Source organism: Lissotriton vulgaris, chromosome 5 (assembly GCF_964263255.1).
Source record: "Lissotriton vulgaris chromosome 5, aLisVul1.2, whole genome shotgun sequence".
Lineage (NCBI taxonomy): Eukaryota > Metazoa > Chordata > Amphibia > Caudata > Salamandridae > Lissotriton > Lissotriton vulgaris.
In genome coordinates this window covers 663,167,030-663,192,280 of record NC_141693.1, presented here as the reverse complement: position 1 = coordinate 663,192,280, position 25,251 = coordinate 663,167,030, and the positions used below count along the sequence as shown (strand labels likewise).

Below are 25,251 nucleotides of genomic sequence, written 5' to 3'. Positions count from 1 at the left end.
TTCCAGGACCTCAGCTGTCTCTCAAAAGAGGCCTAGGGTGTCTTCCCCTGGCCCCTCAGACACTCCTCCTAAGAAGACCCACAAGAAGTCTTCAGAGGCGAGATCTGCGACATCTTCAGTGTCTGCTAAGGATGATCAAACCTTTAAGAAGCCTGCTCCGTCCTCTAGACAAGCCCAGAGGACTACCTCAGTCACGACCACAGTGTCTACCACATCAGCGTTGTCGCCTTCAGCGTCGACGACGACGACTATGTCTTCCTCATCTTCAGGTAGACCTGTTTCCTCTATTATACTCCTAAAATCGTCGTCGACGACAAAGACCATGTCGACAACGAAGACTACACCGTCGACGACGCCGTCGTCATTGACGAGCCCATCGTCGTTGAAGACGTTGCCAAAGATCCCACCGTCGACGACGAAGGTGTCGACGAGAGACTCGACGACGAGAACGTCGTCTACGAAAACACCGTCGACGAAGACGTCGACGACGACTTCGCAGTCGTCGACGACCAAGAATCCATCGCCCACTCCACCGTCGACGAGGACCTCGTCGACGACTCCGTCGACGAAAGGCTTGTCGTCGACGGCGAAGACTCCGTCGACGAAGGACTCGACGACGACAACACCGTCGACGGAAGACTCGTCGTCGAAGATGGCACTGCCTGAGCCATGGAAAAAATCGAAACTGGTGGAAGTATCGACCCTCATGCTGCCGCCGTCGACGGTTCCCTCGACGACGACGGGCTCCGATGCGAGGTCTGGCAAGCCTTACAAACCGCAAATTACCCCAGAAACAACATCTCCGAGCAAAGTGGAAATGCAGCCACCTCAGGAAATCTTCCAAAGTGAAGAATCCGAAGAGGATGACCACCTGGATCCCGCTACTTCGGTCTCGGACCTTAACATCAAATGCCAAAGCACTGATGAGGAACAGGAAGACTTCACCTATCAGGAACACTCTGTCCATACTAGCGTCCGCACGGAAGTCACCCCCATGATATGCTTACCGGCGACCCTTGTTAATGACTTAAGATTCCTTGTACAGGATTACAAACAACGCTTTCCCGATGCGGACAGAGGCAGTCAAGCGCCTACGGTTCCTGCGCCTGAGGACAAGGGGAATCAGACACCTACAGTCCAAGTACCAGTGTCCGCCCCAAAACAAACTCAGCATCACCCTCAAACCCACCACGACGTCCAGCCTCAGGTGGTGGTCTCTTCAGACGAAGATGAGGATGAGGAGGAACTGGAGGAAGGAGAGGTCCAGGAGGTACACTCGGACCACTCGGACGAGGATGAAGAGGATGAATATGTGGCATCATCCCCAGCTTCACCACAACCACGTCAAGCGGATTCCCCGCCGGTGGACATTGCCGGCTTCCATAAGCTTGTGGAGAGAGCAGCGAAGAGATTCCATATGGCTGTGGAATCAACAGAAACGGACTGCTTCTTGCACGATTTCAAAGAACAGACACAAAAGTCCACTAAATCTATTCCGATTATAGAGTTCTTGTGGGAACAAGGAAAGAAATTAATGCTGACACCTGCTTCTGTACCGGCGGTTGTTCCACGCCTAGACAAGAAATACAGAGCCCTACTTACTGCGGCGGCTTGCCTCAATGGTCACCCCAAACCAGACTCGGTGGTGACACAGGCGGCCCAGAAACACTCCCGCAACCCTTCCTCACCACTGTCCGCTCCCCCGGACAAGGAAGGCAGGAAACTTGACACGATTGGGAAACGCTTCACAACCACATTGGCCATGACCATCAAGGTGGCCAACTCCATTGCCTTGTTGGGGCGTTACAATCGCCAACTCTGGGAGGACATAGCCCCTTACGTGAAGGAACTGCCTGACGCAGTCCAGGGTGAGGTAAAGGCTCTCCTGGTGGAAGGTCAATCTTCAGCAGCGGAACTAATTGACTGTGCTATCGACGCAGCCATGACAGGCTTCCGTCAGCTTGCGGGGGCTGCAGTCCTGCGGCGTCAAGGATGGCTGAGAGCGACATCATTCCGCCAGGAAGTGCAATCGAAGGTTCTGGACATGCCCTTCGACGGACAACACCTTTTTGGGGAAAAAATCGACGAGGCACTGCAGACCATTAAGAAGGACACCGACACGGCAAGGGCACTGGGCACTCTGCAGTCCAGAAACCAGTCCTTTCGAGGAAACAGATCCAGAGGTCAGTCCTCTTCTCGAGGTTCCTATCAGAACAGGTCCTCGTATTCATACAATAACAAAGGCCAATACCAACACAAACAGCAGCAAGGCCGCCAATCTTCGTTTGGAAGATCTAGCTACAGAGGAAAAAATACCAAAAGGGGCGCTGGCGGCCGCCAGTGACCGATTACTCCAGCCAGTCCAACCACCCTCTCCATCCTTTCAAATTGGAGGAAAACTGACCCATTTCCTCACCAATTGGCAGTACATCACCACGGACCGGTGGGTTCTTCAAATTATTCGATTCGGCCATTCTCTCGAATTCACCTCCATCCCTCCGAATACACCTCCACGCAGACGGACACACAAACACCCGCGCCTCCTGCTCAAGGAACTTTCGATAATGCTACGGAAGGGAGCAATCGAAAGAGTGCCAGCATCCTCAAAGGGGAAGGGATTTTACTCCCACTTCTTTCTTGTACAACAAAAGGAGAACAAGTGGAGGCCCATCCTGGATCTCCGAGCGCTCAACGCCTTCCTACGGAGCCAATCGTTCAGGATGGTGACGATTCAAGAATTTCTAGGCATTCTAGAAAAAGGAGATTTCATGACATCCTTAGATCTCCAGGATGCCTACTACCACATCCCCATCCTCAGAAGTCACCGGAAATTCCTGAGGTTCGAGGTGGCGGGCCGTCACTATCAGTTCAAAGTCCTGCCATTCGACTTCAAGTCCACGCCGCAGATTTTCACGAAGTGCCTTGCGCCGGTGGCAGCCTTCCTACGTCAACTGGGTCACCAAGTCTTCCCCTACCTAGACGATTGGCTGGTGAAAGCACCCTCACCTGGAGACGCAGCCGAATCCTCCAACGCCTGCACCACTCTTTTTCAGAGGCTGGGATTAACGCTCAATCTCAAAAAATCCTGCATGGTCCCCACAACGAAAATCAACTTCCTAGGGGCCACCTTGGACACGGAGTGCACAAGAGCCTTCCCCTCGAAGGAGAGGATGGACAAGATCTTATCTCTGGCCACGGCTGTGGCGGCAAAGACACACCTAAAAGTTCGGACTTACACCTCCCTCCTAGGGATGATGTCTTCCTGCATACTCCTCATCCCGCACTGCAGACTCAGAATGCGCCCGTTGCAGGAGGCACTCACGAGCCAATGGACTCAAAGTACTGGCTCCTTCGAAGACATTATTCGGATCACACCAAAAATGTCCAAAGGTCTGGAATGGTGGAAACGTCGCATGAATCTAACTGTAGGGTTACCGTTTCTCCTTCCAGCATCACCTCTGGTGATAACCACAGACGCCTCCCTAGAGGGATGGGGCGCTGTTCTCCAGGACCTTCAGATCAGCGGCAAATGGGACACTCAGGAAAAATTGCTCCATATAAACCTTTTGGAGCTGAGAGCCGTGTATCTGGCTCTCCAGGCCTTCTTGCCACGCATCCAGAACTCCCCGGTGCTCGTCAGGACAGACAACACCACGACGATGCACTATCTCAACAAACAAGGGGGAACGCGTTCGCTCTCTCTCTCACGCGAATCGCAAAAGATCTGGAACTGGCTAGTGCTGCACGGAATCCCGCTCAAAGCGGAATATGTCCCAGGAAAGGACAATACCATCGCGGACGCCCTGAGCAGGCAAAGATCCCTCTCCCACGAGTGGGAACTATCCGACAGCGCTCTGACTCACATCTTCTCTCAATGGGGAGTCCCGAACATCGACCTGTTTGCCACCAAGGGGAATGCCAAATGCCCAAGCTACGCAAGTTGGCATCCCCAACAAGGGTCACTAGGAAATGCATTTTCCATCGGATGGTTCAGCGCCTTTGCATACGCTTTTCCTCCATTCCCGATGATCCCGAGGCTCCTCAGGAAGATGAAGGTGGAGCCCTGTACCCTGATCCTAATTGCCCCGTTCTGGCCGAGGCAACACTGGTTCTCGGATCTGCTTCGACTCTCCATCAGATCACCGATTCGCCTGAAACAACACCCGAACCTCCTGACGATGTCCAACGGGCAAGTACAGCACCCGAACCTCCAATCGCTCAAATTATCGGCCTGGCTCCTGAGCACAGAGAGTTCGGTGGCCTGAATATCCCACAAGACTGCAGGGATGTATTAGCTAAAGCAAGGGCGGACAGTACGAACAAAACCTACACTCTCAAATGGAAGAGGTTCTGCATTTGGTGTTCGGACCAGGGCCTGCGACCCCTCGCCATCACCCCTGAACAGATATTACCATACCTCCTCCATTTGGCTCAGTCGGGACTAGCGCATGCGTCCATTAAGGTTCACCTGGCGGCTATCTCGAGGTTCACCAGAACTGTCACAGGGCCTTCTCTGTGGTCCAGTCGGCTAGTCAAGCAATTCCTGAAGGGACTCTACAGATCCTTTCCGAGGCCTCGGAAAGCCCCTCCTACATGGCAGCTTAATCTGGTACTCAACCAACTCATGCGTCATCCGTTTGAGCCCATTCATCGGGCATCTATTAAACACATCTCATGGAAAACAGCGCTCTTGCTCGCTCTAACATCTGCCAGAAGGGTTAGCGAGCTGCAAGCTTTGTCCATTCAGGAACCATATATGCAATTTAGACAGGACAGGGTGATACTGAGACCAAACCCTAAGTTCATTCCAAAAGTACCTTCGGACTTTCATCTCAATGAACCAATAGTCCTTAAGTCCTTCTTTGCCAACCCTTCAACAGCAGCGGAAAGGTCGCTGCATACTTTGGACCTTATGAGATGCCTAAAGTTCTACCTGGACAAGACTAAGGCTCTCAGGAAATCTTCACAACTGTTCGTGGCATACAGCAGACCGAGAATGGGCCTGCCTCTCACGAAGCAAAGCATCTCCAGATGGATCTCCTCTGCGATTTCTTTCTGCCACGACAAGGCCGGCCGGCCTTTGGATGATCACGTCACTGCTCATTCCACCAGGGCGATGTCCACGTCAGCAGCACTGTTCGCTGGAGTGCCGATCCTGGACATCTGCAGAGCGGCGACCTGGAAGTCACCGCACACTTTCTCCAGACACTACTGCCTGGATATCGAACTCCAGAAGGATGCGGCGGTGGGCCAGGCGGTGCTTCGCCATCTCTTTCAGTAAGGTGAGCCTTCCTACATCCCGCCTTCCAGGTATGCACATTCTTGCTCTTGTGATATTCTATCTATGCTGTCTCCATGTTGTATGATATTATATGCATTATCTAACATGACGGCAGAGCAACTTTACTTTACAAATGTGCTCCTATGGTTGCTAGCTATTCTGATTCAGGCATGTGAATCTATGAAAGACACCCCTAATACTGGATAAGAAATGCGTTACTTACCTGTAACAGCAGTTATCCAGTATTGGTGTCTTTCATAGATTCACATGCAACCCTCCCGCCTCCCCTGGAAGGACTCACTTCCCTCTCGGACTGTATTACGCCAACCTAGCTGGGTGCGTACGAAAATCTGAGGGACTGAGGCTCCTCCCAGGAAGGTTCTAGAGGGAGGTCGGAGCTGATTGGCTGACTGTGAGAGTTTGGTCCTTTTTTACATAAGGACAAGGAAAGGCTACTAAGGGGAGGCCCTTAGACGCTTTTTCTCTATGTATGTCTATAGGACATTACTTTTTTATGTACCGGAGGCTCCCGTCTCGACGACGGGGAATGATTCAGGCATGTGAATCTATGAAAGACACCAATACTGGATAACTGCTGTTACAGGTAAGTAACGCATTTCTTCATGGCCGGTAGGTCATCCAATACTCAGCAGTTAGGAGAGTGACAAATGTATTGTATTGTATATTGGATTTATATAGCACTTATCACCCAGGGGTCTCTAAGCGCTTGCCTTGGGAACCCATCCTGGCTTTTCCCTGTGAGATAGCCCCTACAGGTCATCCCGCCGCGGGGGGCCGTTGTGGAGATTAAGCAAGCTTAATGCCCAGAGTTGCAGAGTGTGAACCCATGATTAGGTCAGGCACCGAAGCGAGAATTATCGAGTCCGTGGACATTTTGAGCTCAAGACCCTGCCGCGTCGGGAATTAAACCCTGGTCCCGGGCTGACCTCTGCTTCAGGGTCTGCCTGCTCTAACCAGTGAGCCACACTTCTCCAGTGAGCAAGCCCAGATCTCATAGTCTCTTGATGTGATAAATCTAATGCCAGTCACTAGACACAGTGACTTCATGTTCTTAAGCCTCCTAATTGAAGAAATCTTCAGAAATGTGTCTATATTCATTATACTCCGAATTTAAGAGCTGTCTGCCCAAGCACTTCTCTTTTCACGTCCCTGGGAGCCAATGTATGTATTTAATATAAACCATGTGGAAGATAAAGCTTGTGCCAACATGATCTCCAAATTGGCATAATTTCCCATGAGAAATTGAAATATGAAGGGTGACTCTTATCCTTGTGCAGTTCTCTCTTGATTACCTCATATGTCAAGGTGTCAGTTTCTCTCATAGGTGTCTCCCAGTCTGCCAGTAGCATTGCCGTGCTGTGATGCCAGGCTATATGTGCCTTCTTCACATTTCACCGAGCCCATGCATGTTGGTTTACCCAACAGACCACCTCTGCTCGCGGACTTCAGTGATCGGGGACAGGAGTCGTTGCATGACCTGGGCCGGGGGGCTTCTCATAGAGTGTCTATGAAGATGCCCACCCACCCCAGCTTCCTGCTTGCTATGAAATCAACAGAACAATGAATGCTTAAGTGATACCTGCAGCGTGGCTAGTCTCTACTAAAAGCTGTGATTACATTTCCACCACCTTGGTCCCAGTCATCCCTCCTTCCTTTCTGATGTTTCTATTGGCTTTCTGTCTGCCTGGAAAATCAGACATTTCTGTTAGTACTTTACAAATTTTCACAGAACTTGCGGAAAATAAGCAACATTTTCAAAAACTTTTAAATGTGCATTTTCCGCAGAAAAAATCTGAGCTCTCCGTTTGGAGAGTCCCGACTTTAAGAAACAAAGAGTTAACTGCAGGCATTTATCCTTAGCCTGTCTTTAAAAAAAGGAGGACTTGCTTGTACGGTCACCCAGAGCAGTATTCTTGGCGCTGTACAGAAGATGCACACAAAATGTGTACTGTGCCTTTAAATAATCAAGAACTAGCTTTATGTTTTTTAACCTATCAGTCTTAAACTTGTATTGTAGCTTAGTCAAAAATAAACTGCATGCTTTTTACTGTCGTCTTCAAAACGCTGAGAGGGTACTTGGTCCATGGCATGTTTTCTAAATTAAGTCACTGTTGAAAATAGACATCTGCACAAGACAAAAACACAAGTGTACTTCGTGCTCGTTTTTCTGAGCTTACATCATTGTACGGTTTCCAGAGCACGCGCAATGGACAGAAATATGGGCTTTGTTAGCCTTCTCATCTGTGCCTGTGGTGCTGGTGTCCTGACATCCTTCAGTGTTTTCTCCCTCTTCTTTCTTGTGAGATCACTTGCGGCACAAAGAACAGAGACCTTTCATACAAATCAGACTTAGTAACGCGAAAGTGTCGTCGCGTGACCTGAAAAACTCGAAAAAACCAGAGACTGCAGCGTTTCAAGCAGGGAGCAAGACAAAGACATGTGATAAATATCTATGATCATGGACCGTGCTTCACAGAGTGCCAAGTCTGGAGGAAGTGAAATCATGGACCGATAGACCGCAAAGACCCGGGCCGTAACGCAGGCCCTTATAGCCCCTCCAGAGCAGGAAGGCCCCCAACCTTAAGGGGATCCCTCCATCTCATGGGAGGTCCCATTAATCCCAAGGCTGATGAATGGCAGTGTAGAGACATACTGAAGGGGGGGTCACCATCATTTTGCGTTACGCCACTTACAATGATATCCCAGTATAGATCTTTTGTCCCCCCCTTGTCCACTCAATTACCTCCTATTTGCTGGGAAGCATTATGTGGAAACCAAATATGATAATTGGAGATCCCGTTGACATTCTATTCCTCCTGGTACTTCAATGACCCCTTCGACCCAGTGCGGCAGAGGTGGTGCCAAGGGCACCAAGGGACAACCCAAAGGTAGCTCTTGCCCTGGGTACCTCCAAATGATGTCCATCAATCAGTCAATCACTTTTTGTAAAGCGCAGGCTAATCACCCGTAACTAGTCTCAAGGAGCTGAGGTAGAGGGGGTGCGTAACTTCGAAGAGCCAGGTCTTGAGGTCCTTTACGAAATTGGGGAGCGATGTAGTCTGTCGAAGGTGGAGAGGGAGGGAGTACCATGACTTGGCTGTGAGAAGGGAGAAGGAGCGCCCTCCTGTTCTGTTTCTCTTGATCCGAGGTACAGTTGGGAGGGAGAGTTGGGCCAAGCAGAGGGAGCGCTGGGGTGTGTGGAACATGAGGCGGTTGTTCAGGTTGGCGGATCCGCTGTTGTGTAGGCCCTTGTGTGCTTGGGTAAGGAGTTTGAAGGTGATTCTCTTCCCTACAGGGAGAGAGTATAGGGTCCGCAGGTGTTGGCTGATGTGGCAGTGACGTGGTAGGTTGAGGACTAGTCTGGTGGCGGCGTCCTGGAGAGTTTCTTTTATAGATCCTGGCATAGAGTGCATTGCCGTAGTCCAATCTGCTGCTGATGAGGGCGTGCGTGACTATTTTCGTGTGTTCGGGGGATTCACTTTAAGGTCTTACCGAGTAGGCGGAGGGTGTGGTAGTTGGAGGAGGTGATGGCGTTGACCTGGCGGTCCAGTTTGAGTTCAGAGTCCAGGATGATCCCAAAGTTGAGTGCATGGTCAGTGTGGGGGGTCTCCAAGGGTGGGCAGCGAGTTGGCTGTTGGTGGCTTTTTCCATGACCATGGCTGGATACCGGAGTAGGGAGATCGGTCTGAAATTCTTGCAGTCGGTGGGGTCCGCTGAAGGATTTTTCAGGAGAGGTTGATCTCAGCATGCTTCCAGTCATCGGGGAAGGAGGCGGTCTCGAAGGAACGGTTGATGATGCATTGGAGTTCGGGGCAATGATGTCTGCAACTTTGCGGTAGATGCGGTGGGTCCGTGGGGGTCCCGGAGTGGGTGCTCTTCATTATCCTCAGCATGTGTTCGATGCTGAGGGCGGCCCAGCTGTTGAGTGACGGTTGCATGCTGCTGGGTGCGGTGGGTAAGGGTTCCTCGTGGGGGTTTGTTGACTTCGAAGTTGTCATAGGTGGCCTTTATTTTGTGATGTAAGAAGCTGCTGAGTCTGTCACAGAGGTAATGTGAGGGTGGGATGTCGGTGGTCTCGCTGTTGGGTTGGGTAAACTCTTTGCGGATGCTGAAGAGTTCCTGGCTGTTGTGGGCGTTGGTAGCGATTCTGCCCTGGAGGGCTTCCTTCCTGGAGAGTCTGATTAGTTGTACTGGGCTGTTTTGAAGTTGTCGAGGTCAGTCGCAGTTTTGTGTCCACCACTCTTCCCTTCCTGTATCTTCTAGCCCTTCAATCAAGACAGAGGAACACCAAAGTCCCTGTTGTTATGTTGTGACTAGGGAACAATAATATATAAGAATAATGTTCTATAAGGCATTCCATTCCATTCTGTGATCGTTGTAATGCTGCATTCAAATCTCCCTGACTACAATACTCAAATGATAAAACGATCCAAAAAATCAACCCTCCTCTCAGCCCATTGTAAAATACCCTTTGATGCTACTTTTCCGGACAGAACATTGTTCTTCAAGTCTCCATACCCAGAGATTTTGGCAATAGTGGTCAGAGTTATATACATTGAGTGAGTTAAATTATATTTATGTAGCTCAGTTAGCAAGCCATCAGGGCTGGCCTGGCCATAGCGGGTATCGGGCATTTCCCCGGTGGGCCAGAAGTTTGGGGGCCATTTAGTTACTGGGGCCGGTTTTAAAGCAGTGCTGCAATATCAAACCCCTGTAACAAAAGCAACAGCAGTGCTCCACACATTCTAGGCCCCCTCCCAAAATAGAAAGACCACAATTGTTCTAACGCACCTCTCAACATCATCAGATTTCAGTGGTTCCTTAATGGAGTTCAATGACGCTCACTTGTTTCAACCCATCTGCTGTGTCAAAAATATATGAAAAGGAAATCTAAACTAAATTGACAGGTCCTAAAAAGGGCCCACTGTTGCCTTGCAGTCATTATTAATTTCTCAAGTTCTTTAGTGAAGGATTCAATGCCAAAATATGTATGGGGGTCTGCATTACACAACAGGAGACAACAGTGTTACTTTTCATACCTGGTCACATTTTTAAAGAGCACTGGCTGGTCTTGGCGCGGTCAGGCTTTCAATATAAAATGGATCTCTGGCCTAAAGCATATCATTCTTATTATGTTCATAATATTAAGAATAGCAATTTTAATAGTCATAATAATAATGATATTCTGAATACAATAAATTTGTGGAGTGCACACCATGAACTGGATTTCTAATTGATTAATAAGTATTGTTTTACTTTAATTAACACCAAAATCAAGGGACACACCATCTGTCTACTACCACTGCATAAGGCAGGAGGACCTCCTTCGTAACAGAATTTCACACGTACATAGTGTAACGCAAAACTACAGAATCCTTTATGCCTTCAAATAAAGGTATGATACACATTTGGACAGAACTGGATGGGAACACATCAACCCCCTCTCAAAAACCGGAAGCCATGAAACAGGTCGGCTTCACCCCTGAACCCCTTTGCCATACTTGCACCCCTAGTAAAAAACCTCCTAAAGCCCTAAAAAAAAGACAATGGACTAATGGTGGTGGCCCTTTGGTGGACGACCTCTGATCAGCGACTGTGCGCTAAAGGGCGAGGCAGACGCAGCAGTGCTTCCCCATCTCTAATTAGGGGTGAAGGAAACCATGGGCTTGCATAATGGAAGACCCCTACAGTGAGGCTTCACTTCCATTAGACTCTGATTGAGTCCCATAGTTATTGGAGGGTTACAAACGCTCTGCCACCCCCAAGAGGTTTGTTAAGTTTCAGATAACATCAACTAGATAATAGCTGACATGAGGTAGTCAGAAAGCCTCAGGGCCTGATCCCACAGTTTATTAGGTCTTATCAGATAATTCATTACATGCTCCTTGGAAGGCCTTTTTTAAAGGTCCGAGGAGATGCATGGGTGACTGGGTCGCATTTGTATCAATTGGAGTCGTTTCCCATTGGCCAACATACTGTTGTAACTCAAATTGAAAGCAAAGCACACCCCCTCAGCACTTGGCTCTGAGGTTAGTCATGGCAGAGCTATGTGAAGGCTTCCTTTTGAGGTGAGCAGAGTTAAATACTAAACATTATCAAAAGCTAGATTGTTTGGCTTTGGCACACTTTTCATAAAGCAATGAATATTTCGACAAGAGCATATATTTTTGTGTTTACACCATATTGCCCCCCCCCCCCAAGACCCAAATCACTAAAGGTCCAAGACGCCCTGGACCTTCACATATGGGCGCTCCTAAAATGAGTCTAACCACAGCATATATCATCCGGGGCCTAAGAAGGAAGATGACTGCATCATCCCCATGCTAATGGAACTCCACTGAATCCCCCTGATGGTTCACACCTTCTTCAAAACCAGCCACATCATTTACAAAGCCATCACTACTAGCACCTCTGCAGATCTGGCTGACAAGTTCTCCCTCTCTGTGGCTCTCTGCACATCTGCAGCCAGGACATCATCAGGCTGCTCAAAGAAGTGTAAAAAGAAACACAAAACAAGGAAACATTCCTCTGTTCAAATTTACGAAGAGCTGAACAGGCACCTCTTGAAAGAACACCACGTCATGAGGCAGTAGCAGTCGACTACTGAATACATCCACCTATCCAATGGCTTGCTGCCTTTCATTTAGGTTTTTGCTATACAAGTACCACACTCTTACATGCTACCTTCTCCATGGGACTACTAATTCTTGGCCCCAGAAGACCTAGGATGTTGATTTCCTCCCTGCACTCAGGCTCGTGGAGTCTGCCCCTGCTCCTGGTAGGCCCAGAGAGCCTTGTCAAACACTCTGTGGTTCTTGCACTCCCTTTTCTGGGACCACCACAAGAAAGAATATGCAAATTTGAATGAGTCCACATTGCCTTGTGAGGAACTGACTGTCCTTGAAGTTTATACTTAGTAGTAGATGTATACTCATTCGGTGTCGGTCTGTCTTGGCAGCCCTTTCTTCTTTACAGTTGCCCTAGCCCTCCGGGCACCTGCATGCTCTGATGAGCGACAACATGGCAGGCTCCTGGGGCGCCGCAGCAGGGCTGTCTTTAGCGTTGGAGGCACCTAGTGAGACAATATTTTTGGCACCTTCTCCACTAACCCCCCCACTAGCACCTTCCAACGTTGCCCCACAGCTCTCCATAGCCCCTCACTCACATCTATTTCATTTGTTTTAAAGCACTGATTGGGGTGGGCATTACTAATAAGAATCAACTGAACAATACACATGATCTACGATTCTGTGATCTGCATGGTACGCATTCTTTGTAGCAGGTACATTAACCCTCTGCACTATGTTATGATTAGGCCAACTGCCACCAGACAAAAACTCAGATCTCTCTTCACCTGGAACATTAATCGCCAGGGTTATCAACATTTTTATTGCTGTGTGAGAACTGCTGAATTCACAAGGAACTCTGCAGCAGGTGCCTTTAAAACCAAGGGGCCCCTGAGGTCAGGGCCAGGTGCGGCTGCACCAGTCGCACCGCCCTAATGCTAGGCCTGCCCCGCAGTCTCTCTTCATCCCTGCACCACTGGCTCTAGTCTCCACATATGCTGCTGGGAGAGGAAAACTTAGCCTCCTATTCTTCCTGTGTGCTACATCCTCAACATGGGGATAGAAGAGTGCTGTGTAGGAGCTGTGATAGTTGTGTGGTGTGCAATGGGTTGTCCCTCACCTTTACACAAGAGCAATCATTTGAAAACAGCAGTAGTGATTTAGGGCCTCCGGAAGGGGCCAACAGTCATTGAGGCTTCCTGGGGAGAAATAACAAATCTTGCCCAATTCCTTTGCGCATATTGAAATCATTACGCTTTTGCCATCTCCTTCATTTACCTTCTCGAAATTCTGAATCCTCAGCATTAGTAATTAGTTCACTGGTTTCTGCACTTTTTACGTGTTAGATGGGTTTCTTTTTATACCCGCTGAAAAGGATTCTTCTTTTCATTTTCTCTACTGCTAAGATCAGATGTGTCCTACTAAAATACTGGTAGCTAGTAAAGGACAACCCTTAACGGTAGTGAGAAATTAGGAAATAGTCCATTAATCGTTTACAGAAAGGACTTATCCCTTAAAGATCTACTAGTAAGGAGTCATTTCCGCAGTCCAAACATGAGAAATACATAACTGCAAAAGCCTAGGATTCTCACAACGTGTCACAATCGCAAAGCCTGCAAGAACGGACAAAACGACCCAGGTTTTATGTTACACAATGGCAAACAGTAAGAGAACACAGGGCTTATCTACAAGCCTCTTTGCAACAGGAACATCATATTTTTCGACGTTCCTGTGGCGATACGGGCTTCGCTTTATTTACAGGGCAGTGTTAAGCCACTTAATGTGGCTTATTGCTGCCTTGTAAATAAGGCACCCTTTCACGCTGTACTGAGTGTGAAAGGGGAGGGCAACTTGTGTTGCAGTGGGCGTTCCACCGCAGCACCCATTGATTTTGACGCTGCCCCATATTTAAAAGGGTGGCGTAAATATGGTGAAAGGGTGCCTGCATTGGTGCTAGCAAAAAAAGAGAATTTACCTATGCCTCTATGCACATATTTACAACATTTAATGTCATTAAAGAGTGAACCACACTGTTAGTCAACTCGGACAATGATTTATGTCAGTTATTTATCAAAACTCATGAAAAATTTATACTTTGTGGCAAGAGAAAAATACATAGTCAACTTGACATTGAACACACAAAAAGAGATTTTTGCAAGGGATAAAGCAAGAATAAACAACATATGAACCAAAATTGCGTGGATTATCGTGAACAAATCAACAACAAGTGCAAATACATTATACACAGTGAGTAAATTATGTCAAAGCAACAAACAACAGTTTTACAAAAGTTTGTGTTAAATTCACAATAAACTACGGGGATACGTCTTATTCAATGTTTGCCCCGTTGCCTGTAAAATTGTTAATTATGAGTACTGTGCTGTTTACAGGACAAAAACTTGTTATAGAACCAAAGATAAATTGGGACTAGCCCAGAGGTTTGGGCGAATCAATGTTGATAAGTGCCAACGCGTTTCGAATGCCAATGTGTGGATCATCGGATTCTCATCAGGGCGTGGATTGAATCCATTTGTAACTGTTGGGGAAAAGGAACAAGGGGGTTTCAATTAAAAAATAGGATTTCGACTTGCGAAAGCTTGTCCCATGTGAATGCTTCTACTGTCACATACCGTGTGCGACCAACTTGTTTTGGTCGGTTGGGTCTTTAATTGTGAAGCCAGTTATCCTAAGCCGTGGAAGTCAACCTGTAATTTAGTGACAATGGCAAAATCAGTGTTTGTACACTTAAGTACAAGCAGGCACGGGAATGTGCATGCATTATGAGCAAAAATTACCTCTATGTAAGGAGCAGCCGCTCCGAGGTTGAGGCTGAGGCTTTAATGATTTCCCTTTGATTGCGATCTGCAAACACAAAGGGATGGTGTGCTTAGCGAGGGGAAATTCTTTTTAATGTAGTGACCAAAAGAGTTTGGTGAAAAAAGATTTTCTTACTTGTGTCCGTAGGCCAAAAACGACTCTTGATCAGATTCTGTGAAAAAACGGAAAGGGAACGGGGAGCTGGTGAGTGCCCTGCGTTTTAATTTCAATTGCATAAACAAAGTGAAAAAGACGTGCGCCGGTTGGCGTCTTACCGTAGCCTTGGACCCTCAGAGCATCGGGTCCATCGTCTGTAAGGACGGGAGCGTCTCTTGTTTGAAATTGATTCTAAAGTAAGGAAACCGAGCGAATCAATATCGCGGTAATATTCAAAGAAGAAGCGCGTGTGTATGCGCTGGTGGCACAGAAAGAGTCTTACCTGGTTTGTAGTGAAACCGTTTCATCTATTTTGATTCTGGGAAGACACAACAGCTCGCCGTTGTGATTGAGGTGGACTAAGTTGGAAACTAGTTGTCACATGATACCAGGAGCCAATCGGTTCCAGGGGCCCCCTCGCTAAGGATTGTGGGACATGTAGTTCCACATACATGAATTATATCCTAGTGACTTGTTTAGGATCCGTCCTTGCATGGACGGATCCTAAACAATATGTACAGGACATTGAGGCAGCATTACTACGCAAGGAGGCATATCTGATTATGAAGTTTAACACTGTCAATAATGGACTTAATGTCCTTAGTGAAGTCACTAGGATATAATTCATGTATGTGGAACTACATGTCCCACAATCCTTAGCGAGGGGGCCCCTGGAACCGATTGGCTCCTGGTATCATGTGACAACTAGTTTCCAACTTAGTCCACCTCAATCACAACGGCGAGCTGTTGTGTCTTCCCAGAATCAAAATAGATGAAACGGTTTCACTACAAACCAGGTAAGACTCTTTCTGTGCCACCAGCGCATACACACGCGCTTCTTCTTTGAATATTACCGCGATATTGATTCGCTCGGTTTCCTTACTTTAGAATCAATTTCAAACAAGAGACGCTCCCGTCCTTACAGACGATGGACCCGATGCTCTGAGGGTCCAAGGCTACGGTAAGACGCCAACCGGCGCACGTCTTTTTCACTTTGTTTATGCAATTGAAATTAAAACGCAGGGCACTCACCAGCTCCCCGTTCCCTTTCCGTTTTTTCACAGAATCTGATCAAGAGTCGTTTTTGGCCTACGGACACAAGTAAGAAAATCTTTTTTCACCAAACTCTTTTGGTCACTACATTAAAAAGAATTTCCCCTCGCTAAGCACACCATCCCTTTGTGTTTGCAGATCGCAATCAAAGGGAAATCATTAAAGCCTCAGCCTCAACCTCGGAGCGGCTGCTCCTTACATAGAGGTAATTTTTGCTCATAATGCATGCACATTCCCGTGCCTGCTTGTACTTAAGTGTACAAACACTGATTTTGCCATTGTCACTAAATTACAGGTTGACTTCCACGGCTTAGGATAACTGGCTTCACAATTAAAGACCCAACCGACCAAAACAAGTTGGTCGCACACGGTATGTGACAGTAGAAGCATTCACATGGGACAAGCTTTCGCAAGTCGAAATCCTATTTTTTAATTGAAACCCCCTTGTTCCTTTTCCCCAACAGTTACAAATGGATTCAATCCACGCCCTGATGAGAATCCGATGATCCACACATTGGCATTCGAAACGCGTTGGCACTTATCAACATTGATTCGCCCAAACCTCTGGGCTAGTCCCAATTTATCTTTGGTTCTATAACAAGTTTTTGTCCTGTAAACAGCACAGTACTCATAATTAACAATTTTACAGGCAACGGGGCAAACATTGAATAAGACGTATCCCCGTAGTTTATTGTGAATTTAACACAAACTTTTGTAAAACTGTTGTTTGTTGCTTTGACATAATTTACTCACTGTGTATAATGTATTTGCACTTGTTGTTGATTTGTTCACGATAATCCACGCAATTTTGGTTCATATGTTGTTTATTCTTGCTTTATCCCTTGCAAAAATCTCTTTTTGTGTGTTCAATGTCAAGTTGACTATGTATTTTTCTCTTGCCACAAAGTATAAATTTTTCATGAGTTTTGATAAATAACTGACATAAATCATTGTCCGAGTTGACTAACAGTGTGGTTCACTCTTTAATGACATTAAATGTTGTAAATATGTGCATAGAGGCATAGGTAAATTCTCTTTTTTTGCTATTAACGGGCCCTACCTACCCTCTTCCCTACTGGGCCAAACCCCTCCTTGTTCTTCATTGCATTGGTGCTAGGCAGCTGTAATTAGTGTCAGCGCAGGGGGAAATGCAGGACTGCACCATATTGTTGTAAATACGGACAACCCTGCGTCTCAAAAGTGGCCAAGCACGGCATTAAGCCAAGAAGGCTAACGCCACACTCTGTCACTGTTCTTGTAAATATACCCCTATACGTTTTCTCAAATGCAACAGTAATCTTGTAATCTATGTGTTAATATGTCCTTGTAGCCTCCAATACATTGGAAGTACGACATGCACTTTGAAAAAACAAATAAAGTTTTGAGCACATAAGAATGATAAAAAAAGAGGTCAGAGTAATACAATTGCAGAATGTGAGATGCAACATGCCTTTGATCTAAGCTCACTGAATTATTCTACTATTGATAAAAGTAACAAATCAGAAGGAGGCCGAGATCATGTGAGAACACTGAAAAAACTAGAATCTAATTACATCACAAAACTTGGGGCACCCACCCGATAGGTCATAACATTGATGAAGAACTTCATGTACCTGTGACATAAATAGACACTTTGTAATTGGAAAAATACTTCACAACAGATGACAGGCAACAGAATAACGTAAAGCCCTTTAGTACATAATATAACACAACAAGAAATCATGTCTCTGGAAAAGCATACACTACTTTGTTCTATGAATATAAAAAAAACACCTACAGGCAATACCCAACAAAATCTAACTACTAAAAATTGATTTATATATATAAAATCGGTAATTTTCGGTATAACAATTATGGGACGAATACAAAATAAATTAATGTAAGATACGAAATGTATGATAACTTATATTAGGATATTGAAGCTATTGTTTCATTGTAATGTCTGACGCTACCCAACAACACCCAAATTATCAGTCCTACAAGGATATGCTTAATTTGATAGTTGAGCTTGTTTTTAATGTGACACTCATGAAGTGCATTCCATAAAAGGCATTCCGAGTACACTGCCATGGACTATACTAGAGAGACGCCTTATAAGAGCACATGAAAGTAAAACTGATTATTCATGCTCAAGACCATGAGTGATAAAAACACAACATTCGACTGGTAAGGGGGGAGTCTTCGCCATTTGATACAGTGTATTGAGTGAATCAGCATAAATTGCTCCCTTCTAGGGCTGTGCTCTTTCCTTAACAGAAAGTTCGAAATGAAGTATAAGTGTTTTGCTTACCCTGAACAACACTGGCAAAATCTAGGTGTGTGCCTTTCTAAGAAGCCATATTTGTTGCACACACACACACACTCATCCCAAGGTGCCTATCAAGATACGTCGATATAGACTTAAGAATACATAGGGCCTCATTTATGAAAAGTGACGCATCGCTGCGTGAAAACAACGATGCGTCGCTTTTCATTGCGCCCTCCTTGCGACATGCTGGATGCGTCATATTTACAGTATGATGCATCATGTAACAAGGAGTTACAGATACATCAGTATTTCTGACATATTTTTTTAGGCGCAAAAATTACGCATTGCTGGAGTGTGTCACGAAAGTGACGCAACTCCATCAATAGGTAATTTCACATGGGCAAGTCCCATTTCAAATGTGCCTGCGTCAGTCTACCGCCTGGTGTGAGGCAGGCGTAAGATATTGACGCATTTGCGTCCTATAGAAGTGACGCAGTGAAATCTCATAGATTTCCCTGCGTCACTTCTACAAGGCTTACTTGCATCAAAATGCCCACCCTGCATACATTATACCTGGCGCAGGAATATTGTGGCCAGGGCCGGACTGACTACCGGGCAGTTTGGAATGCTGCCGAGCTGGGGGCTGATTTCACTGCGGTGGGGCTGATTTTGTTCATGGAGACCTGTGTGTACTTCGAATTAATTAAAGCAAAACAAATTTCGTTTAGCACACAAAGGTCTCCATGAACGAAATCAGCCCCCAGCTCAGCAGCATTCCAAACTGCCCGGTAGCCAGTCCGGCCCTGATTGTGGCGCAGGGGTTTACAAAGTGACGCATCTACCTAGATGCGTTACTTTGTAAATGTGACGAAACATGGAACATTGCTTACCCTGCTGGTGCGTCACAAATAGTGATGCAACGGCGGCGCAAAAGTGACGCAATGGCTCATAAATAAGCCCCATAATATATTACCTACTTACATATGCTTGTCTTGATGGTAATTTTCCTGCAGCCGATTTTGGTGTTTGACAATAATTGTGATATTCTGAAATACCACCACAAACTATAATATGTATTGGTTTAAAGCCGTCCTTGTGCTAATGAGCCAGGCTCCACAGACGGTGTTTGCACCTATTTTTACGGGTATTTTGTGACTTTTCCTGTTACTCAAATGAGAGCCATCTATGCGGAAACTCAACAAAAATCGAGACCGGAAGGACAGGTGCGTCTTATCGAACTCCTTCATTGCTCATTCGAGGCCTGTTCAGTCAGAAGGCAGATAGGAAGTACTTGCTTTTGTAATTTATGCTTTTGGGGCTGTAGCTGGGAGGCCAACGTGGGGAGAACGTTTTACCATTGGTTATTATCTTTCTAGGACTATTTTTAATTTATGAAATGTTTTATTCACTTTGCAATAATTATATTTACTTTTCGTTTTACTTTAATTGCACTGTTACTTGCTTTTATTCTGAATTTTCATTTTTTACCAAGCTACTGCCCTTATTTCTCTGTATTTTACTACCTTTGTTACGCTTTGTAACAGTGCGTGCAGTGATCATTATATTCATTTTATTTTGTGCTGCCACCTTGTGGAGATATGAGATATTACATACAACCAAAAAAAAGACGCTTATGTTTTCAGAAACGGAATAAATGCACCCACCGTTTTACTGTTCTATTTTACTCTTTCTCTCTGTTCAGGGCATTTTTTTATTGCAAGGCCTGCCATGATGACATCACGGACCCTAAAAGGATCAAAAAATGTGGCTGCAAAAGGCGTAAGTGATGCTTGTTCGTCTCCCTTTCCTCAGCGCACATGGGCAGGACATAATTTAATGATGCTCGTCCTAGGCTAGTGGTTGGGAAACAATATAGCCTAAAGTAGATAGTTTGTACCTTTGCGAAAGCCAATTTCTCTATAACTCCTTCAAACCGTGTCGAATTTCCCATCCTTCATATGACAAGTGTAATAGACTGTAATGCACTTGCAATACTGTGGCCGGGACACCCGCCATGTTTCGACAGAGTATCCCATCCGTCAAACTCTAAATAAGGCGCTTTGTGACAAAGCACTTCATACAAGGCAACTTTTTGTTCACTCTGGAGTCTTCTTAGATCACCCATGACCCGTGTCTGCTAACATCATGAATCGCAAACGTTGCAGTCCACCCGCTAAATGCGTGAGAGGAAACCCTACCATGGGCTTTCATACCATCAATATGTGCAACGTAATATATTATTTACAGTGTCATTTGATTCTAGACTGTCCAAAGAAAGATTCATCTTGCCCAATAAATGACATGATGGAGTCACCTAATATGTGCAAAAGATGTGCACATGTTTGGATCACATGTCCAGTGGTTTCTATAAGCATTGCTCTTTTCAGCGGTGTGAAATAGCATCTCTTTTAAAGCAAGAGATGCCTTGAAATAAATAAATAATAATTGTGCAGGTGATAGTCTTGAACCCGCAGTTGTGCATATGTCTGGAAGTAACTACTCGATTACAGTAAGGGATACACTGTGGACGACCAATCCACCATTGTCGCATTTTCTACAACGTAGGGGGCACATCTTTGTAATGAGTGCGGAGAAGCCATCTTTTCATTTTCTTACACATGGAAGCTGAACTCTAAGATGTTTATGTACATTTTTTGGATGCTAGTTTGAACTTTTTTCTCAAATATTATAATAAATAATCTTTTTGTATTTGATGGTAATAGCTGCTTTAGACTGCCAGATAGAAGTCTTGCAGTGTTTACTTAAAAGCAGCTGCATTTCAAATATAACCTTACCAGGAGAATTACATGTATCAACAAATTTTCACTTAAAAGTTCCAGCTAGTGAAAATAAGCTAATCCAGTTGTCTTTAGTTGGCAATGTGGATTCCAGAATGCACATTTGTTTCATGGTGACTGGTTTGTTTTTGAAGCCTATTGTGACATCATTCGCAAGGTGCCACCTTTGAAACGACCATTCAATTTGGCGAAAAAAAACCAGTTCTTTTTATACAGGCCTGCATGCTAACAATCACCTACAATAGGCATTCTAGAATATTCCTTTGTGTGATGACCTCTTCTGGGATCATTCACTTCTATGGCCTCTTTAACAAGTTAGGCTCCATTTCAAATGACACATTCACCGGAGCCACAGAGGCCGCATAAAAATCGCCAAGGAACTTTCCGCCATACAGAGGAAGTGCTTTTTTCCACCCAGGAGTGGAGGAAACGCCATTGTCCCATGGACAGAAGAAATTGAAGGGCTAGAAACTAAACAGAAAATTGTTGGAAAAGAGAGAAAAAAAGAGTGCACATTGAGGCCTGCAACAATCAGAGAGCAGAGTGGCTGAAGTTCACTGCTGCATTAAAAATGCCAGCTCCATGAAGGTGCACATTGTCCAGAACAGAGGCCTTGGATGTATCTTATTTTGGGGGGCACTGGCACATCTCAGAAGAGTTCTCTGAGCTACTGGCCAAAGATGTCAGTCATGCCCCCTGCCAGAACCAGCCTTCGAGGCGCATGTTTCATGCTGCAAACCCCTGTCCAAGCGAAGAATGCTGGGCATCCAGACGAGCCCGCCTGCCTATTTTGGGCACAGTTACACGTTTCACACAAATTCTTCTCTATTACTGCCCAGACAGCCTCCTTTGATAGAACATTTAGTAGAGTACTGAAGTGCAATGAGTTGGCAGGACACCCCTCCCTGCTGCCTTCAGAACACACAGATGTAATGGAATCCCAGCCTGTAAACATGAAGTCTTTCTTTTAGTGTTATTACAGCACCAATCCTGCTCTGAATACATTAGTCCTTCCTCTAATGAGTTACAGGCTCCTGGGGCTTCCCAGCAACAGACCATCTGTCTAGCTCCCTGGTTCCACACCCTTAATAGGCTTTGGCAGGAAGCAGCCTCAGCCTCAGTGTGATGTACTCATGTTGCTCCATGACACCCCCTCCATAAAAATCTCTTCCAATAGAAAAAACATGCAAGAAATGTAATCCCATTTTCACCATTTTAGTTTTGCAATTACCAAATAGGCATCAAGTTGGGAAGGCTTCCATACTGGTGATATTTTGCTAACATGGAGGATGTAGGTGGAGAGGTGTGTAGTCTGACTCCCACCCAGAGCTTCCCAAACCGGGTCCTGTATTCGACTCCATGCACGGTGCACTTATACTTTATCCTCAGCCTGTGCACAGTATCCGCCTTCACAGCATTAGCTTACAGGGACCAGTGTGCCTAAGTGCCAAGGCCTGTTACTAATCGATGTCACTACAGCAGAGAGTGGGAAAGAACCCACCCAAATATGCCCATTGAGGAGGATGTGAAAAGCCACACATTCTGTCGATTTTATGTGCAATTGTTATTTTTGTGATGTTCATGATAAACTGTCATGAGTAACTTTTCATTTATTTCAGCCCCCTTCCACTTCCTCCAATGTATTCATGGTGAAAGGAACCCAGCAAGGGGAGGTGGGAAATATGCCCACTTTGTATCAGTTGCTGTGTTTTGTGAGATGTTATTGTGAGCTGCTGTGATGATTTATATTTTTTGGTTTATTCTTCCCCTCTTCGCTGCACTCTGGTAGTGATCTATTGTGAGTAACAGTGACTTCACTCCCTGTGATCCCCGTGCTGCGGGGAGCAGCAGAACCTGTACTCCCTGACAGGGGCATTTGGTGTTTTTCCTTTGGTTTCTTTATGTTGCATGTGGTAATAGTGATATCATACACATTCACACGTACACACCTGTCTCATCGCTAACGACTCACTGTCTATGACTTTCAAGAAAATACAGCAGACCATCTCCACTATTTTCAATCTGTTCCTCCTTTTGAGAAATTATAAGTTAGATGATGTGTTTCTTTTAAATAGCGTTGGGCTGGCCTCAGTTCTTTCGCCGTCCCTTGGTGTGCGGGTTACCAGAGCCCAGTCTGCCTGGCTTGTAGATTTGACCACCAAGGGGAATGAATTTGAGAATTCTGACTGCCATGATGCCTAGGTGCCACTTGCCCTTGCAGTAAGGTACTGCTCATCTTCAGGGGTCTTTCAGCTCATACATAGAGGCCATTTAGCTCATCCTTAGTGATCTTTCAGTTTCTTAATACAGTTTTCCTGTTTTTAATTCAATTTATAATTCATATTTTGGTAAAGCTCACTTGCACTCTTTTTTATCAACCTAGAAAAGATGAAAGGCCTACTGATCCTACTAGCATTCTAACCTGTGACTATGAGATCAAACACAGGGTACTGAAGTGGATGCATTTGTCCACTGAGATAACAAACTGTTGGACCAGAAGTACCAATGAACTTGGCTTTGAGCATTCTAAATAAAATTGTCCCAGTGTGTTTGTGAAGCTGCAGTTAAATAAGGTTACTCTGAATGTCATTAGTCACAGTATGGACAGTTTTGTAAAAATACACACACAAAAAAGTACAAAACTAAAATACAACAGTGTTGACAGACGAAAATGCCTTTATGCAATAAGAGAAAACTAGCCTTTCTCTGTGGTGCATATGTTTCCTAAGTGGAAAATACATCTGCTCCTTGACACTGATAAATGGATAGTTCTATCCATTCTATCTATTTCAAGTCCTGCCATTAACCAAAGAATGCTAGGGGCTTCTCCTAAAAAGTGCTGCAACCTGCAGGAAGTCAAACTGATTCTGCAGCCTTCATGGTTGCAAGAGAGCTCTCTAACAAGAACCAGCAAAAGCTTCTGGTTAGCAGTTACCATTCCTAGTCCAAAGTTCCTCTGTAGACCCCGACTGTGAACAGCCTTTTAACCTCGACTCGTACTCGACTCGTACTCAACCTTCCCGAACGTCCCACAAGACCTTGCTCTTGCAGAGTGTGTAACTGTGTGGTATACTAATGCCCATGCCTATCTTCTGGAATGGGCCATGTACCTGCTGTTGAAGTCCTGACTCCATAGCGATCGCATACAAAGATCTATGGTCCAGATGTACTAAGAACTGGTCAAAAAATACTGGTCACAATTTAAGACCAGTATTTTTGTGTCCAGTGTCGTAATCAGCAAACCGACCAATGTACTAATAAGTCACCTTTAAAATGACAGATTCATTGTGGGTCGCAGTTTGACCCACCTCATGAATATTAATGAGGTAGGTCACAAATTGTGACACCCGAGAAACCGCAGCCATCACTGGGATGTTGGTCTGCTGAAGTCATCAGAGCACCATGTCTGTGACTGCTTTGAAATAAAGCAAATGTTTAATTGCATCCTGTTTCATTTAAAAGGAAAACAGGAAACATTCAAAAGAATAATGAAAAGTGTAAGATTCATTTTTGAAGCTTAGATAGACGTCCGTGGGGTCACTGCCAACCCTTAAAAAATAAAAATTAGCAACATTCACAAATGAGAAAGGGTCTCTTTGGAACCCCTTCCTGATTGAGAATGGCTTAGTACCTTCTTTGAGGAAATAGTAAAACACTAATTGTGACTGGAATTTGTTTGCAAAACATTAAATACATACCAAATCCAATTTGGTATTAGAAACGGACGCCCTAAACATGCCCCTTCCAAATACCAAATCGGTATTTGGTTGCAAACCTAAATTTAAATTCTGTAACGTGTTACTGAATCACAATTTTGTTTTGTACTTAAGAAAAGACATTTCTATATTCACACATGGTCCAATTCAGCAAATCTGACCCTTTACTACCAGAAAAAGGCTTTGTACATCCGACCCGCTGACCCTAGCCATATTTATTCATTTTCTATAGTGCTACTGTGCCTCTGGAAGCACAACTGCGTTTTACAAATAACCAGCAAAACACAGTAGAGGTGCTGTGTCTGGAACCAAAGACCGTCACAAGGGTGGAGTTGCAGGGTTATTTGTCCAAGGGCCTGGCACGGTCTCTACTAAATATGTATATATCACATGGGCAGGCTCTGCCTGCTTTTTTGATATATTAATGATGGGAAATTTTATCTTTTGCCACCACTAGATGGTGACAAATTTTATAGTCACTTGGTAATCCATCCCTGACACTTCCTATTTTTAACATTTGCTCATCGTACCAGAAAAGCAGACGGAGCCCCGCATTGTGTATGTTCCCCTGGCCCCACAATGCACCTGACAGGCC

General features: G+C 45.4%; 1 protein-coding gene across 9 annotated transcripts in view; it reads left to right on the top strand.

The window, feature by feature from the left end:
* KCNMA1 (potassium calcium-activated channel subfamily M alpha 1) overlaps positions 1–25,251 on the top strand; it is a 1,464,982-nt gene that overhangs the window by 1,079,186 nt on the left and 360,545 nt on the right. For all 9 annotated transcript variants that reach the window (XM_086922098.1, XM_086922095.1, XM_086922094.1 and 6 more), the window contains exon 18: positions 19,845–19,921. In XM_086922098.1, the coding sequence (XP_086778224.1) occupies positions 19,845–19,921 (77 nt within the window). The remainder of the gene's footprint in view (positions 1–19,844; positions 19,922–25,251) is intronic.